The following is a 19,051-nucleotide window of genomic DNA, read 5'->3' as shown; positions in this document are numbered from 1 at the left end:
TGCCAAATATGGGGAGGTTCTAGCTCCTCAATTGCTATCAACGCTCCAATTTTCTTTGGAAAGAGGACACCTACCTGACACTTTTATGGAAGCCACTATAATAATATTACTTCAACCGGATAAGGATCCCTTAGATTGTGGCTCATATAGACCCCATAGCATTACTAAACGTAGATTACAAAATCCTGACAAGGGTCCGGTCATTGGTCCACCGAGAGCAGACAAGATTCATGCCAGGGAAATCCAACACTGAAAATATTAGGAGGGTCCAGGTAGCTGCTCAGGGAGGGTTCTCCTTAAACGAGGACTGGGCCTTGGCTTCATTAGATGCTGCCAAGGCATTCGATTCAATTGAATGGCCATATCTTAAAGAATGCCTGAAAAAGTTTGGGTTTGGCACACATTTTCTTAAATGGATTACTATACTATACAGCAGGCCTATCAGCAGATTACTGATAAATGGAGAGCTATCCGACAGTTTTCTACTTCACGGAGGTACGAGGCAAGGATGCCCCCTGCCGCCACTCTTTTTGACATTGGCAGTCGAACCCTTGGCGATTAGGGTAAGGAGTAGCAACAATATAACAGGAGTGACCATGGGGGAAAGAGAGGCCTGCATAGGATTATATGCAGATGACATGATTTTATATTTATCGTCGCCGGACACTTCCCTCAATGGTGCAGTCCACCCTGATCAATAAATTTGGGGAGTTCTCAGGCCTGCGAATCAATTGGGAGAAATCAGTTTATATACCTCTAGGCAAGACAAATTGGTCAGGGCCCCCCCCATACATTAGAAAGATTAAAGGTGGTTGAGACATTCAAGTATCTGGGGGTGAATATTACTAAGAGACACTCCCAAGCTCTATCCCTTAATATCTACCCATTAAAGGATCATATACGGAATAAGCTCCTAAATTGGAAAACACTACCAATCTCGGTGGCAGGACGCATTAACCTAATCAAGGTGGCAAGACAATTGAGACTTATTAGAACATGGTATACTGCGGAGGAACTACCTCCTTCAGAATACTTCCTAATGTGCTTCCTGGACTGCCACTCCTTATGGCCAGTCCTGGAGATGCCACCTAAATTCCGGAAACCCTTGTTACAGCTGCATAGGCTGGCGCAGTCTATCTAGAGAGAAGCAAAAACCCTAACCCAGTTCGGAAGAGGTCTCAGATATACCTTTATGGGCCAATCAATCGCTACCACGGATACAAGCAGTCATGGGGGCTGATTGATGGCAAGCGGCAGAGGTGAAGACTTTCGGGGATATATACGATCAGGGTGTACTGATGACATTCGAAGCGCTGACCCAAAAATATAATATAATATTCCTTGCACCCACTTCTTTTCATACCTACAACTTAGGTCAGCCATACAAGCCACAGTCCTGAGAACCAATACCACAATCTCAAAATACCCACTAATAGGGGGGTTGTTAAAACCCAGGGCCCCAGAGGACTAGTGTCAGCAATTTATTTCCACTTAGTGCAAGCAAAAGGTCAAGAACGGCCCTCTCAAGGTGATTGATAAATGGAAAAGAAAGATATCCACACTCGCAGAGGAGTCCATAGCAGATTTATTGGAATCACATCTACAAGTATCGCCAGCGGTTAATAACAAAATCATACAACTATACGTTGTGCTGTTCCTTTCATATTGAATTTCTGCACTGTATTATTTCTTGTTTTTACCTATGTTGTTTAAATCTATTGTTCTCTGCTGCCATCTGCTGGCCGGAATTTGTATGCTGCACGCTTCGTTCGTTGTCTATAAAGTTTTCTCTGGGCGTGGTTTTAGCAGCCTTGGGCCTGGTCACTTCCTGTAGCCTTTTTCAGTGCTGCATCCTTTGTGACTGGAGACACACACCTCGGCTTGTGAAGGCATCAGTTTTTGACCAGCAGTTGCCTCAGCAGTTAGCCTCAGAAAAGACATCCACATGACAGCATCTATTGCATTCCTGTATTGTATCACTGTATGACACTGCTCTGGATCAAATAAACCCACGTTTGATTGCATCCTCATGTCTACGTCTGGATCCATCTAACCTGAGCATCTGCCGGTCCGGTCTGCTCCACTGCTTGGATACGAAGGTAGGCCAGTCACAAAGCCATTATCAGTTACACCTTCATTCGCCTTCATGTGGGGACAGAACAGTCAAAAACTGCCTTAAAGCCTTATACCCCAGTAAATACCCGTCTGAATGTCCAATGCCGGCTACAGGTTCCCTCAGAGCCCAGCGCCACACTCAGGAACCTCCCCTGCAACAGGCCCACTCCCAGCAAATCTGCCCGGCAACAGTGCACGTCCCATAAGTCTAAGGGGAAGCACGGCGTGTCCGCAGTAGATATACTCTCGCCTGGAAGTCCTCCACTACTCGCCAAGCCACTTTCTACATCCTATATTAACCCTTGCTCGCACGATATAAGGACTGTTCACACTCGCGGGGCCTCCCTCAAACCAAAACCCCGCCATTCACTTAAAACACCTTGGGAAACTCATCGGGGTGCCTCATCTGAGCCGCACAGCAATTTTCAGCCCCCAATTCAAAAGTTCATTTTCTTAAAGAGACAGCGCACCTTAAATAAAAATGGCCGAAAAGGACCTCGTACAGTTCCCCAGTGATGAAACAAAACAAATGCTACCTGATACTGATCATTATGAAGAGCTCGAGGTAGAAACCACACTTCCAGCAGACCAAGTCACGCGACCAAGGCGCTCTCTCAAACCAACTATAAAGATCACAGAAAATTATCACACCAGGAAAGATGAGCTATGTGACAACCTGGAAGAGCTATGGGAACGAGTTTCCTCCCTCATATCAGGATTTAAGTCCTCCTCAGGCGATGCCACCAGTTTACAAGTTGCCGTCGGGCGGCTGAACGCAGCCCATGAAAGATACAAGAGACTGTCCACAAGGTATATAACCTTTCTAAAAGACTCTAATATTGAAGAAGCCCCGTCAGAATTGTGCAAGGCAGAATCAATAGACAGACAAAGAGACGCCATGGTGCTGGACGCTAAAGATAAAGTGGAACTCCGCATCTCTCATTTGCAAGAAACTAGATCACACAGATCGCATTCATCCAAACATTCCTCGCGGTCCTACAGATCATCATGCTCTAGAAGCTCCGCCCTGAGCGACAGATTACTAGAGGCCCGCATAAATGCAGAGCAATCCAAAGTGAGGCGTTCCTTCGTCGAAAAAGAAGTCCTTGCCAGGGCAGAAGCAGAGGCTCGAATAAAGATCCTTGAATCAGAGAGGGAAGAGGAAATCGCATTAGCAAAAGTAAGACTACTTGAGCAAGCATTGAGCCAAGGCCCTGATTCAGTCTGCTTACCACCAGAGGAGATAGACGATCCAGCTGATCGCACCAGCGACTACGTACTGAAACAGTTATCTGCACCACCCCCAGTGTGCAGTACTGTCCAAGCCAACAACACTGAAACCTCCAAGTCAGCTCTACCTGCAGTGCCAGTGACACCCACAGCACCTGAGCAATCCAATAACAGTCGCCCAGACGCACCCTCTCAAGGACAGTTATTACTGCAAGATGGCTACCATGTGTTTCCTGGCCTACCTCCACAGCTCAAGCAGCAGTCATCAGAATCTACAGAGGCTAGACCACAGCTCAACCCTGCAGCAACATCATTCTACCCGGAAGCATCTCACCCTTTCACGCCACGCAGCCTATACGCCCCAGGGGCATCACAAGTTGTCATGGCAACAAGCAGTGAGAAATCAGATATGTCTGAGTTTGCCAGGTTTATGGTGAGCAGAGAGCTAATTAACACCAGTCTCTCAAAATTTGATGACCGTGCGGAAAGCTACAGAGCCTGGAAGGCAACCTTCAAAGCCGCCATCGCCAACCTCAACCTAACTGCAGAGCAGGAGCTCGACCTCTTGATCAACTGGCTGGGCCCAGGCTCCACAAATCGCATCAAGAGCCTTAGAACTGTCTATGTGGGACAAGCAGAAGCAGGTCTCGCTGCAGCCTGGCAGAGACTCGAACGCACCTTTGGCAGTGCAGAAGCAATAGAGAAGGCACTATTCAGGAGACTGCAGAACGTCCCCAAGATCAGTCTCAAGGATGTCCATAAGCTTCAGGATTTAAGTGATTTGCTCATGGAACTGGAGCTTGCCAAAAGAGACCCTCGTCTGTCCGGGCTGTGCTACCTAGATACAGCCCATGGGGTGAACCCAATTGTCGTGAAGTTACCATACAGCCTGCAAGAGAAGTGGGCGGCATCAGTCTCAAGGTACAAAAGAGTGCATGACGTCACTTTTCCCCCATTTATTCATTTCTGTAGGTTCATCGATGAACAGTCCCAGATGAGGAATGATCCCAGCCTCGACTTCCTGGAGTTCAATACTACAGCTTCAGTGACACCATCATCAAGGTATGAAAGTATTGTACATAAACACAGAGACTTTAAGAGCAGCGTGAATGTTAGAAAGACTAACCTACCATCATCTGCAGTACCCACTGGTAGACAGTACACTACCTCATCAGGAGACAAGGCCTTCAATCGTGAATGTCCCATTCATAAAAAACCACACTCACTGAACAAATGCAGAGGATTTAGATCCAAAACAATACAGGAGCGCAGGAAAGTCCTGACCGAGCTTGGGGTATGTTTCAAGTGCTGCGCTTCATTGGAGCACATGGCTAAGGACTGTAAATCCATTGTCAAGTGTGAGGAGTGTCATAGTGAAAGACATGCCTCAGCTATGCACCCAACTCCACTCACAAGGGATTCACCGGCTGCTGTCACCACCATTCCTGCTCAAAGTCATGGCGGGGAGCCACAGAACCACGCTAACACAGCCACCGCTGTTTCCTGCTCATGCTTGGACGTATGTGGCGAGGGCCAGAGTGAGAAATGTTGTGCCCGCATATGCCTAATCAAGGTCTACCCGGAGGGGCTACCAAAAAAGGCAGTAAAAATGTATGCCATCATTGACGACCAAAGCAACCGCTCCCTAGCAGGACCTAAATTCTTTGAAGCCTTTGGAATAAAGGGACCGTCAGAACCCTACATCTTAAACACCTGCTCGGGTCGCATAGAGACTAGCGGCAGGAGGGCACAAGGATTCATCGCTTGTTCCGTCAGTGGAAATACGGAAATACCTCTACCGACGCTGATCGAATGTGATCAAATACCCAACCATAGGGATGAAATTCCTACCCCGGAAGCTGCATTTCACCATCCACACCTAAGGCACCTAGCCAATGTTATCCCACCTATGGACAACAACGCCGAGATTCTACTCCTGCTTGGCAGAGACAATCTAAGGGTACACAAGGTGCGTCAACAGTGTAATGGTCCCGACTATGCACCATACGCCCAGAGACTGGACTTGGGATGGGTAGTCATAGGAAATGTATGCCTGGATCAACCAAAAATCCGCTCATTCAAAACGTACGTGCGTGGAGATGGACGCACAACTTGCATTAAGCCTTGCCCTCATCACTATGAGGTGAAAGAGAAGCCTCCAGACCTCATACAACCACCTGACGACATTCCTCCCTTTGCTGACAACTTGGGAAGATTAGTCTTTCACACAAGCAAGGACGATGATAAAGTAGCTTTGTCAGTAGAGGACAGAGAATTTATCAAGATAATGGACAATGAGTTCCTTAAAGACGAAACCAATCACTGGGTTTCTCCATTACCCTTCCGAGCTACCAGGGTGAGACTCCCGAACAATAGGGAACAAGCTCTGTCTAGATTTAACTCTCTTCAGCGTACCATGAACAGTAAGCCTGAGATGAGAGAACACATCGTTGCCTTTATCGACAAAATATTCCGCAACAACCATGCAGAACCAGCTCCATCCTTAGGGAAGAACGACGAGTGCTGGTACTTGCCTTCATTCGGAGTGTATCACCCACGGAAACCTAATCAAATTAGGGTTGTTTTCGACTCAAGTGCCAAACATCAAGGTGTATCGCTTAATGATGTCCTTCTCACAGGTCCTAATCTGACGAATAACTTAGTCGGAGTGCTGATGAGGTTCAGAAAAGAGCTCGTTGCCATCACCGCCGACATTGAACAGATGTTCCACTGTTTCGTAGTCAGAGAGGACCACCGGAATTTCCTCAGGTTTCTGTGGTACAAGAATAATGACACCAACGCAGAGATGGCAGAATATCGTATGAGGGTACACGTATTTGGAAACAGCCCTTCACCTGCCGTGGCAACTTACGGCCTTCGGCGCACTGCATTAGAGGGAGAATTCGAGTACGGTAAAGACGCCAGAGACTTTGTAGAAAAGGACTTCTACGTAGACGATGGACTCAAATCACTACCCACTGAAGAAGCGGCTATCGATCTGCTCAAAAGGACTCAAAGTATGTTGTACCAAGCTAAACTTAGACTACACAAAATTGCTTCAAACAGCCTGGCCGTTATGAGGGCCTTCGAATCAGGCGATCATGCACCAGGATTCAAGGACATTAACTTGGGACTGGACAGTCCACCTGTGCAGAGGAGCTTGGGCCTCAGATGGGATCTCTCGGCTGACTCCTTCGGTTTTCAGATAAGTTGTGCAGACAAGCCATTCACAAAACGAGGCGTCCTATCAGTGGTAAACAGCCTATTTGATCCGCTGGGATTTGTAGCGCCCATCACCATACAAGGTAAATCTCTACTGAGACAGTTTTCTGAAACAGTCAAGGATTGGGATACCCCACTTCCCTCCGAGAAAGAGCAAAAATGGGAAGCCTGGAAGCGATCCTTGTGTGCCTTGGATGAGATCCACATCCCAAGATGCTATATTAAAACTTCACTTTCCTCTAGCATAAAGAAAGAACTCCACGTGTTCTCGGACGCCTCCACGGAGGCCATCGCAGCGGTTGCCTATCTGAAAGTGACAGAACCTAACAACCAAAACCACGTTGGATTCGTCTTTGGTAAGGCTAAGTTAGCCCCCAAGCCCGATCATACTATTCCCAGACTGGAACTTTGTGGGACTGTGTTGGCAGTTGAGATTGCGGATTTCATACAACAAGAACTGGGTGTCGACATAGCTGAAGTCCAGTATTACACCGACAGTAAGGTCGTTTTAGGTTACATCCACAATCGGACCAAGCGATTCTATGTGTACGTTAGTAACCGCATAGAGAGAATCAGGAGGTCCTCCAAACCTGAACAATGGCACTACGTACCATCCGAACTTAATCCAGCAGATCACGCCACTAGGCCTATGTCTATAGGTTCCTTTATTAACTCTACTTGGCTTACAGGTCCAGAGTTTCTGCTTGAAGAGGCGGACGAATGTGTACAGGAAGTTTTCAGCATCCAGGATCCGGATAATGATCCAGAAATCCGCGCTGAAGTTAGCGCATTAGTCACTGGAACAAAGCAAACCGCCAGCTTCGGTTGTCAGCGCTTTGAACGTTTCTCCAGCTGGATGAGATTCGTCAGAACTATTGCAAGGTTAGTGCACATTGCAAGATGTTATCATAATACTTACCAAGATAAAGATTGTCATGGTTGGCATGCCTGTCATAAACCCTTCTCTGCTGAGGACATCTCTCATAGTGAGTACCTCATATTACGTCACGTCCAGCAGGAAAATTTCAACATAGAATGGAAGTGCTTGTACAACAAACAGCAGATTCCTTTAAAAAGCCCTCTTGCCAACTTAAATCCAGTTATCGACAGTTTTGGCTTGCTAAGAGTTGGTGGTCGTTTGAATCAAGCCCACCTGGGAATTGCAGCACAAAATCCTCTCATCATTCCCAGCAAACATCATATCACCGTCTTGCTAATCCGACACTACCACGAAAGGGCCGAACACCAAGGCAGGCAAATTACTGAGGGCAAAATACGGTCTGCTGGCCTTTGGATTATAGGTATGAAAAAACGCGTGGCCCAAGTATTGCATGAATGTGTGCACTGTCGTAAAGCAAGAGGAAAACAACTACACCAACAAATGGCCGACTTGCCTGCGGACAGACTATGTACAGAGCCGCCTTTCACCTATGTTGGCCTAGATGTCTTTGGGCCATGGATGGTATCCGCACGCAGGACTCGCGGCGGTCACGCAAACAGTAAGCGTTGGGCTGTACTATTTACTTGCATGAGCGTGCGAGCAGTTCACATAGAGGTGATAGAATCTATGGACACATCCAGCCTTATCAATGCCTTAAGACGGTTCTTCGCAATCAGAGGACCAGTAAAACAATTGAGGTCTGACCAGGGAAGCAACTTCATCGGAGCTTGTAGAGAACTTAACATCGACACCAAGTCCATTCAAGATCAGTTGGCGGAAAAAGGTTGCACCTGGATTTTCAATCCTCCTCATAGTTCCCACATGGGGGGCTCCTGGGAGAGAATGATCGGCATCTCGCGCAACATCTTAAATTCTATGCTGATGGATGTAAACTCGTCAAGACTCACACATGAGACTCTAGTCACCCTTCTTGCCGAAGTTTCGGCTATTATCAACTCAAGACCCCTTGTGCCAGTGTCTATGGATCCTGAAACACCTGCCATACTGACTCCGGCTATTCTACTTACCCAAAAGACTGAGAGTACGCTAACACCTAGTGGAGAATTTACTCATGCTAACATCTACCAAAAACACTGGAAACGTGTACAATATCTAGCAGATTACTTCTGGAACAGGTGGCGAAAGGAGTACCTCAGTATTCTTCAAGGAAGAAGAAAATGGCAACACAACAAACCAAACTTGAAGGAAGGAGACCTTGTATTGATGAAAGAGCAACAAACCGAAAGGATTGACTGGCCTATCGGACTAATTTCAAAGGTTTTCCCTAGCAAGGATGGCAAGGTCCGGAAGGTGGAGTTGAAGATCTTCAGGAAAGGCGAGCTTAAAACGTTCTCAAGACCAATCAACGAACTCATTTTAATATTACCCGTCGAGAACGTCCCTGCAGGGTGAACAGGACTAATCTATGTTTGCATTCTAACATGTTTTCTTTTACAGGTTGTTTATATTTTATGGACATTCGTCATAGTGAAATCCCCAAAGTGAATTTCAGACGGGGAGTGTGCTGTTCCTTTCATATTGAATTTCTGCACTGTATTATTTCTTGTTTTTACCTATGTTGTTTAAATCTATTGTTCTCTGCTGCCATCTGCTGGCCGGAATTTGTATGCTGCACGCTTCGTTCGTTGTCTATAAAGTTTTCTCTGGGCGTGGTTTTAGCAGCCTTGGGCCTGGTCACTTCCTGTAGCCTTTTTCAGTGCTGCATCCTTTGTGACTGGAGACACACACCTCGGCTTGTGAAGGCATCAGTTTTTGACCAGCAGTTGCCTCAGCAGTTAGCCTCAGAAAAGACATCCACATGACAGCATCTATTGCATTCCTGTATTGTATCACTGTATGACACTGCTCTGGATCAAATAAACCCACGTTTGATTGCATCCTCATGTCTACGTCTGGATCCATCTAACCTGAGCATCTGCCGGTCCGGTCTGCTCCACTGCTTGGATACGAAGGTAGGCCAGTCACAAAGCCATTATCAGTTACACCTTCATTCGCCTTCATGTGGGGACAGAACATACGTTATTCATCAAACATGGGGCTTCATCTACTGCATGGCCGCGATGTGGGGAGCTAGACGCAGATTTCTGGCATAGGATATGGAGTTGCAGTCCAATTGCCACGTTTTGGAGAGAGGTGACTGCCTTTCTATCCAATTTGCTGCCGGTCCAGATAGAGTGCACTCCTGAGATTTGTCTGCTTGGACTCATAGGTGAAGATACCTGGGATCACTACATGACAATATTCTTGAGAGATTCACTATTCATGGCACGCAAATGTATTGCTCCGAGATGGTATGACCCCAATACACCGACCATATCCATGTGGAAATTGCAAATCAACCAAATTCTACCATATTTAGTGTTGGTGTATAAACACCGTAATAAACCCCCAAAAATTTGAGAAAGTCTGGGGCCTCTGGTGCAACTCTCCGCATACACTGTACTCAGCCCCAAGAATGCGGCAGGCACTGACGGCAGCCCAAGGATCTCCGGATCAGTCGGTTTAGTGGAGTCACAATAATGTTCTGTATAAACCTTCAATAATAGATAAGAAACATTATTGCAAAGCAGCAGAGGACTGAATTATATATGCGAAATGGACTTGATTTATCTGTGTACACCATGACATGCAATGTGGTTGTAAGTTGTTGCTGTTCTTTCTTTTGTGTCAATAAAAGAGTTTAAAAAAAAAAAAAAAAAAAAAAAAAGCCGCCTGAAGACTTCCGGGTAGGCGTGATGACTTCACTCCAGCGCTGCGTTCCAATGGTGGAACGCAGCGCGCCACAGCCGGAAGTAGGATTGGGGCACACTCCCTGCCTGGGAACGCCCCCCAATGCCCAACACATGGCCCTCTTCTATAGCAGGGAGCCCGGGGCAGCCAGCACACGCCGGACTAACGCCATAGGGGAAGGAGGAGCAGTATCGCAATGCTCCGGGAACCTTCCCCCTGCAGGGGCCCTCCGGAAGAACCGGGATGACTTACCAAAGGCCCTGCGCACTGTCGATCTCCACCTACCTTTTTATGGACAGGAAAACAACTGGTGAAGGTAAAGGGGCTTTTATACAATGATCTTCCGTTGTTTAACTGCCCGGGAAGAGGCGGGTACCCTCCAGGAAGTGCCATTGTAGAGGCATGGGGAAATTTTATTTTTATTACTAGACAGGCACTTTACTTCACAATATCCCTCACTTTTACCAACATGCAATTATGTTGCCCAAGGATATCATCCACATCTGTATTGAACTGCAGGTGCAATGGAAACCGCACAGACCACAAGAATCATTGTAAATCATGTAAAAATCTACCACCATAGATGAAATAACTATTATACCAATTATATGAACCTGACTCTTGGCTTACCTGAGCTGCTTGCGCTCCCCTTCTTTTTGCTCTTGGCTAGCTGAATGGCTCTGTAGTCTGTCCTCGCTGAGCCCCCACTCTCCTGAAAAAGGAAAGCAAAGGTTTTACAGCTTTCCCAACGGACGGCCCAGTTACATTTTAAAAAGCGCAGATGATTAGATGAGAGTAGACCTAATTCACCAAGATTGACGTAGTATCTAAATTAACGGGATGTCACAAATCTTACTGAAAGCAGATGTCAAGGATCAAGCATTTTAAAATAATACATGCATAATCCCCCTCCCCTCCCAAACACCTGGTTTCCTGGACATCCCCGTACACATTAGATTGTGGTCAGATCCTTGTTTGGTTTACTGCTCCCCTAGGCGATGAACTGCAAGGCCATTGAAAAGATGCAAATTAACCCCTGGGTGCAATGATAGCAGTGTTTTTGCACCCACAGGCTCAGCTCCCTGTCTCCTATGCGGTGTCCCCAACATTGTGACAGGCAGGCCAGGCAGTGAATACACATTCATATCTTGCCCTGAAGTCTAATGGGAGCCAGTTTGACATATGCATAGTACAGGGATGGAGACCGCCAGTCACAGGGGCCATCTCCATCCTTATACTACGCATGTGCCAAACGTGCTCCTGCAAGACTTCAGGGCCAGGTGTGAATATGGCTTGTCTGTCATAGCAGCACAGGAGACAGGGAACAGAGCCTCTGGGTGCAACGACACCGCCCTTTATTGCACCTACTGGATAATTTGCATATTTCAAAAAAGCCTTTTTTCTACAGATTGCAATTTCAACTACTTATAAGTGATGACAGATGCCATTTAACTCACGCAGAAATACAAATGTGAAAAGTGGAAGTACACTAAAAGTCTAAGGCTACTTTCACACTGGCGTTTTGGCTTTCCGTTTGCGAGATCCGTCATGGGCTCTCACCAGCGGTCCAAAACGGATCAGTTTTTGCCCTAATGCATTCTGAATGGAAAAGGATCCGCTCAGAATGCATCAGTTTGCCTCCGTTCAGTCACCATTCCGCTTTGGAGGCGGAGACCAAAACGCCGCTTGCGTTTTGGTGTCCGCCTGACAATGGAGGAAAACGGATCCGTCCTGACACACAATGTAAGTCAATGGGGACAAATTCCGAAAAACAAAAAGGCGTGCAGGCTTACCAAAATAGAGTTTCCAGCTACTGGGCTAAAGTCTATGTCCTTCTGAGAGCTGTAGTTGCCCGTCTGCGGGAACACAAACTGTGTTACCACTTTACTCCCCTCCTGTTGGCTCACGACCTCTGAAGCTGGAAGAAGACTTCCGTCAGTTTTGGTCTGCGTCATCAATTCCGGTATGGATCCGTTTGTGCCCAGAGTAACTGAAGGTGTTAAAGTTGTGGAATCAATAGTAAGGTTATTTGTGGATGTAAGTGCATGAATGTCCTGGTTTGATCCTCTCATTGACAAAGAAGCCAAGGAGCCTAAGGCCTCTGAATTTACCGTCTGTACATCATCCAGCTGCTGAAGAATGGACGCTGCTGCTCCTAGCAGGAGGGAGCTCTCCAGGCCGCCGTTGTTCTCATTGTTGGACACCAATACCAAGGGGTCGACAGGATGGACCAGAGAGTTATTGTTGGCCGACAGGTTGCCTCCTAACGTAGATCTTACAGAAGACACATCAATGGTCAATATTCCAGAGTTAACCAGGGTCAGGTCAGCAGAGATTCCCGACCCATTCGAGGACACGTTGGTGAATAGAGAGGAGAGGTCCAGGTTACTTAAGTCACTCTGTCCAGAGTTTGTCAGTTCACTACTGGGAGTGAGGGAACTCGCAGCTTCAAGATCTGTAATACATAAAAGAAAATATTACAACTAAAATAAATTAAACTTTCATGTATTTATGAACCTTATAGAAAGGAAGTCGATTCCACTTAGATGTGTTTTTTGTAGGACAACCCCTATCCACAGGGCAGAAGAAGAGGATAAGGCTGAATTCACATTTCCGTGGAACACGGTCCGCGAGATACCGGACTGGCATCCTGCTGAGTGCACGGCGTCATTGGTTGCTATGACGCTGTGCGCTTCGTGCCGCCGCTGGTGTACAGTAATACCCGCGTATAGATCATGACGCCGTGCGCTCCTGCACTCAGCGTAATGCCAGTCCGGTATCTCGCGGACCGTGTTCCACAGACTTGTGAATTCAGCCTAAGGGACAAGTGTCTGACTTGCAGGGGTGCAGCTGCTGGGGCCAGAGGTCGCACTACATTTTTTCCAGAAGAGTAAAAATAGTCCCCTTTTACAAATTTGAGGATTATTTTTAAGCAGAGGAGGACAAATTTTGAGGTAAAATGATATATATAATGCATATGCCCACATAACGTTATGAGGCTGATATTTCTGCACGGAACCATTGCTAGTCTCCCATGCAGAAATAAATATATCCAACATCATACACTAAACATAAGACCACTGCCGCCACACACAGGGCCCGCCTGACGCTGCTATATACATATTACATACACAGCTTTACCACATGCCCATTACACAGATCGTTTACTATATACACATTACACACACAGCCCTGCTACATATCCATTACACAGATGGAACTACTTTGTGCACATTACAGACAGAAAACTGTACAATAGACTGGTTACACTGACATAGCTCTGCTTTTTACACACCTTCCATACATAAAGTACCTCTGCATTCTCCACCAGCAAAGTCCTACACGGAGCCTGTGTTCCCCTAACTCCTCCCACACACATGGCTGACCACATGACTGACATCACCACAGGTCCTGTAACCACAATGTAGTGTTTAGTCCTGACTCTGGAGCTGCTCCTGGTGAGAGAGATGTCCGTGAGGGGCGGGGCTTGTTGAGAGAGGGGCGGGGCTTCACGTGTGCCGAACCTGGCAGCTTCTTACAGCGCTCCCGACTAGAAAAAGACCATGCGTAAAAATATGCACGAGTCTTTTTCCAGAGAGTAAAATGGCCTGAACAGGCGTCTGACGCTTCTACAGGCGTTATTGCGACCTCTGGTTGTGGACCTCACCAATGGAGAATGGGGGCCCTGAGCTCCCCCATTTCAAATAAAGCAGTGGTACAGCATGTCTGCTGCTGCTCCATTTAACTCTAAGGGACTTCTGGAGATGACAGCCCGTCTTAGGCAGTCCCACAAAGCTGAATGGAATGGAAGCGTGGATGTTTGACCACCACTCCATTCAAACCGGTGAACACTGGGAGCCTGTTCTTGAACAGTGGGGGCCCAGAAGTTGGACCCCTGCCGAACACACACTTATCCCTACCTTGTGGATAGGAGATAAGTGCCTTTCATGGGACAAATCCTTTAAAGCTAATACAATAATGCAGGAAACATACCAAATGCATTAAGGTTTTTTTCTAGTCAGTCACTAAAAGCTTGAGTTTTGTTACAGGCAATGAACCTACCCTGGCCGTGCTGTTTAACCATGTGAGATTTTAGGCTCTGCTTGGAAGTAAATATCTTGCTGCAGTTAGACACTGAACAACGTGTCTTCGAGGCGTCCACATCTTGAAGGTGCTTTTTGGAGTGGATGTACAGGCTGCTTCGGGCCGAGAACTTGGCGCCACAGCCTGAGAGGGAACGACAGGTGAACAAAATGGGAAAGACAACATAAACCATCATCCGTCATCCAGATTACATCTACTACTAAACAGACACAAACATCAGCAGGGTCATCACAACCCAGATACGGGTCACATATATGTAGACTTACCATCTACGGGGCACTCAAAAGGTTTGGTGCCCAGGTGAGTAATTTTGTGACCTTTTAAGTGCTCCGCTCGTGTGAATGACTTTCCACAGCCTTCTACAGGGCACGGATAACGTCTGTCGTCTACATGTTTCCTTGAAGAAAATGCAATATGAACAATGAACAACATTAATGACAATATACTGCTTAACTAATTAGTAACAACTGTAAATCATTATTATTATACACAGTACGTATACCTTTCCCATGACTTTAAAGGGGTTTTCAGCTTTGGGACATTGTTCCGGCTCCCTTCACTGGCCTTATAGTCCCCATCCTGCTGGACGGATGGGGCCACCTGACCTGGAAATGACTTGGGCACATGTGACAACTGAGACCAGTCATTGACTTCAGCAGTGCACATGAACCCATCCAGAAGTTTACAGGACGGTGACTGGGAGACCAGTGAAGGGAACCAAAACTGAGCAACAGGGAGGAGAGTAGGATTTATTTCAAGCGCCCACAGTTAGAAATGTCCCGAAGCTGAACCACCTCTTTTTGGCAGATCCAGCGCTAGACATAGATGTCATGGTGATCAGCCGGTATATACAGAACACCAACTACAGACATCTCCTATTTAAGGTCCTGCAGCTGTGCAATTCAAAAGGGTGTACGTTTCTATATGTAGAATATGCATCTAAAATTACTTATAAAAGTGCAAAAAGTGATACATCCAGCAGTGAAGGCCACGGAAATACTACAATATTTTGAGATAAATCCATGTTTAATTCCTCATATATATATATAAGGAAACCTCGACTCCTTACACAGAGCGAACCCCATGTTTTCAGGTTAGGGCGGTGGAGGAATTTCATTATGGATTCCATTAGAACACAATGTTAGGGTCCATTCAGACGTCCGTAGTGCATTGCGGATCCGCAATACACCCGGCCGGCACCCCCATAGAACTGCCTATTCTTGTCCACAATTGCGGACAAGAATAGGACATGTTCTATTTTTTTCTGGAGCTGCGGACCGGAAGATCGGGGGCGCGCTGCAGGAAAGGCGGAGAGCACATAGTGTGCTCTCCGCATCCATTCCGTCCCCCATAGAGAATGAATGGGTCCGCAAGTGTTCGGATGCAGACCCATTATACGGACGTGTCAATGAAGCCTAACGGAAATCTGTGTCGGAATGCAAAACGGAAGCCAATAAGAGGCATTCCGTTATGCATTCCGACAGATTTCCGTTCTAATGGAATCCATAACGGAATTCCTCCACCGCCCGAACACTGAACCCGTCGAGTTCGCTCATTCCCATTTATGATCAATAGTGGGGTGGGAGTCCAACTTCTGGGACCCTGGCAATGAGAATGAATCCCTCTATAGTATTTTACTGCACAAAGGCACCCAGGGCCGTCGAAGTGCATGGCAACTGCATCACAGGGCCACCTGAATGGGGTCTGCTGCAGCCAGGTAGCGCCGCTGTTCCTGAATCAGCACTGCGCCCCCTTCATTCTCAAGGTCAGTAAGGGGTCACAGACGTCTGACTCCCACAGTATCTTTGCAATATGCCATCACTTTAATAAAATGCGAACACCCCTTTAACATAAGCCAGAGAAAGCAACTAACACCACATGCTAAATTTCAATATCTTTAATAACTTATTACAAAACATGATCTTTGCTTTGTGATGGTGAGACATGGCAGGTACAAGATACCTTTTATGTCTTAAGAGCTTGGACATGCTTGTGAAGGATGAGCCGCAGCTTTCAAAGTCACAAATAAAAGGTCGTTCACCTGAAACAAGCAAAATCCAGAAATCAATGACTCTGAACACAGATAAGGCTATGTTCACACCGGCGTAAGACATTCCAGCATACCAGTATAGCTGGACACCAATGGGGCCCGCCGGATTCCTATTAACTATAATGAGTCCGTTGGGCTTCCAGCATGAACAGAATACTGGAACGCCGTATTCAGAAGTGAACGTAACCCAACAATCAGTCGTTATGTGAAAGATCATAAAAGGTGCAAATTAGCTGGAGGGACCACCGCGTATAGAAACTCTCAACCAATAAGCAGAAATGGAAGGCACAGAGTTAGGCTCCATTCACACGTTCGCAAAATGGGTCCGCATCCGTTCTGCAATTTTGCGGAAAGGGTGCGGACCCATTCATTCTCTATGGGGACGGAATGGATGCGGACAGCACACAGGGTGCTGTCTGCATCCGCAATTGCGGAGCGCGGCCCCGATCTTCGGGTCCGCAGCTCCGCAAAAGATAGAACATGTCCTATTCTTGTCCGCAGCTTGCGGACAAGAATAAGCATTTCTATGGGGGTGCCGGGCTGGTGTGTTGCGGACCCGCAATTTGCAGGTCCGCAACACACCACGGACGTGTGAATGGAGCCTTAGAGTCCTACACCCGGCCGGCACCCCCAAAGAACTGCCTATTCTTGTCCGCAATTACGGACAAGAATAGGACATGTTTTATTTTGTTCTGGAGCCGCGGACCGGAAGATTGGGGGCACACGCCGGAAATGTGGATGCAGACAGCACACTGAGTGCTGTCCGCATCCATTCCTGCCCCCTAAAGAATGAATGGGTCCGCAATTTGCGGAACGGATGCGGACCCATTCTGCGGACGTGTGAATGGACCCTTAATCTGCAGAGCAGCTGAAAACTAGCAGTCAGCCTGCAGACCAGTAAGAAGTCTGTGTTTACAGCAGCCTGTATTCTGTCAGTTGGATGCAAAGAGCAACTTGCTGAATCCACATTCACACGTCCGTTCTGTGCCCCTGCAAAAAAATAGAACATGTCCTATACTTGACCATTCTGCGGACAAGAATAGCCAGTTCTTACAGATGGCAGGACGTTTCATTCTGCAAAAACAGCTACGGCTGTGTGCATGAGCTCTTACTGGGACGAAAGGTGGACATACACAGTCTAAAGTTGATTAAAATAGACAATTTCAACCAAAATTAACGCTCACTTGAGCAAATGACATTTGTCATGTAGAGAAAGTTAATGAAAGGATCTTCCTAATGTATTGATTCTCCATATTGCCTCTGTTGCTGGCTGGATTTATTTTTCTATCACCTATCACATCATACATTGCTTATTTCCATGGTCATGACCACCATACAATCCATCAGCAGTGGTCGTCCTTACACCAGCCTATGTGACCTTACATGATCCCAGCCACCAAAAAGGCCAGGACTTTTTCCTATATTGTGCAAGCACGATCTCCACTGATGGATTGCAGGGTGGTCGTAACCATGGAAACGAGCCGTGTATAATGTGATGGAAAAATGAATCCAGCAAAGGAGGCAACATGGAGAATCACCATACATTAGGAAGTGCCTTGTATTAAACTTTCTTGCTGAAGGGACACAACCCCTTTAAAGATGTGAGCCCAATAACAGCATTAGATGAGGGAATTGCCATTTATGCGAGTTCATTATACAACCCTGCTGTTATACACGGAGCTGGTCTGTGAGGCGATGACATACGTACCTGTATGACTGCGTAGATGTATTTTCAGCCGGCACGCCTTATCGTATTGCTTATTACAGCCTGGGAAAGAGCAGATGAACTGTTCCTGCTCCCGTACATGCGCTCTGTGATGGGAGAATAATGCAGTCACTGTAATAAAACTCTTGTCGCAACCTACAAAGAACAAAAGTGTTCAGTCTCAAAAATGGCAACCTTCAATCCTCAAGACCAGACAACATGACAGCAACTGAGCAATGAATCGTGATCAGGAATCTACCGTGTATAAAGCTACAATGCGGACCCATGTGGCCCTGCGCTGGTGTAACACAAACCTACAGTCAGGAGCCATCTTTACCCTCCTTGCTACGATTACATATATTTTTTTTTTTCAAGGGGTCACAGGGAAGAATGAGTAGTAGACAGAGAGGGAGACGACCCCAGAGGCTTAAGGAGCGGTGCGGCCTCTTCAAACGGGTATTCAGCAGGGTGTCGAGTCAGACCCCCGCCCCACCCACCAGATATTGATAACCTATCCCGAGGCCCCCCACCCACCAGATATTGATAACCTATCCCGAGGCCCCCCACCCACCAGATATTGATAACCTATCCCGAGGCCCCCCACCCACCAGATATTGATAACCTTTCACTAGAATAAAAAATCTAAACTAAGCATACAGACGTGTAGAGCGGCGCCCAGGGATCTCCCTGCACTTACTGTTCTCCCTGGGCGCTGCTCCGTTCTCATGCTATAGGCTTCGGTAGCTTCAGATTTTCGGCTCAACTGGGAGGAGCCTGCCGGCGTCTCCTTCTCCCAGGCTGTAGCGCTGGCCAATCGCAGCGCTCAGCTCATAGCCTGAGAGTTTTTTTTCCTCTCAGGCTATGAGCTGAGCGCTGCGATTGGCCAGCGCTACAGCCTGGGAGAAGGAGACGCCGGCAGGCTCCACCCAGTAGA

General features: G+C 47.0%; 1 protein-coding gene across 2 annotated transcripts in view; it reads right to left on the bottom strand.

Moving 5' to 3' along the window:
• The window catches only part of ZXDC (ZXD family zinc finger C), a 29,215-nt gene that overhangs the window by 6,998 nt on the left and 3,166 nt on the right, over window positions 1–19,051 (bottom strand). The window contains exons 2-8 of one of the 2 annotated variants that reach the window (XM_040408323.1): window positions 18,121–18,273; window positions 16,325–16,403; window positions 14,629–14,759; window positions 14,321–14,485; window positions 12,052–12,713; window positions 10,889–10,970; window positions 9,572–10,062 (exon numbers count right to left, since the gene is read on the bottom strand). In XM_040408323.1, coding sequence (XP_040264257.1) covers window positions 10,040–10,062; window positions 10,889–10,970; window positions 12,052–12,713; window positions 14,321–14,485; window positions 14,629–14,759; window positions 16,325–16,403; window positions 18,121–18,273 — 1,295 coding nt within the window. In that variant the 3' untranslated portion in view covers window positions 9,572–10,039. Of the gene's footprint in view, window positions 1–9,571; window positions 10,063–10,888; window positions 10,971–12,051; window positions 12,714–14,320; window positions 14,486–14,628; window positions 14,760–16,324; window positions 16,404–18,120; window positions 18,274–19,051 lie in introns of those variants that run through there. The other variant, XM_040408322.1, reaches the window with a different exon arrangement.

Source organism: Bufo bufo, chromosome 9, assembly GCF_905171765.1.
Source record: "Bufo bufo chromosome 9, aBufBuf1.1, whole genome shotgun sequence".
NCBI lineage: Eukaryota > Metazoa > Chordata > Amphibia > Anura > Bufonidae > Bufo > Bufo bufo.
The sequence above is the reverse complement of the archived record's forward strand: the minus strand, read 5'-3'. Positions and strand labels throughout refer to the sequence as shown.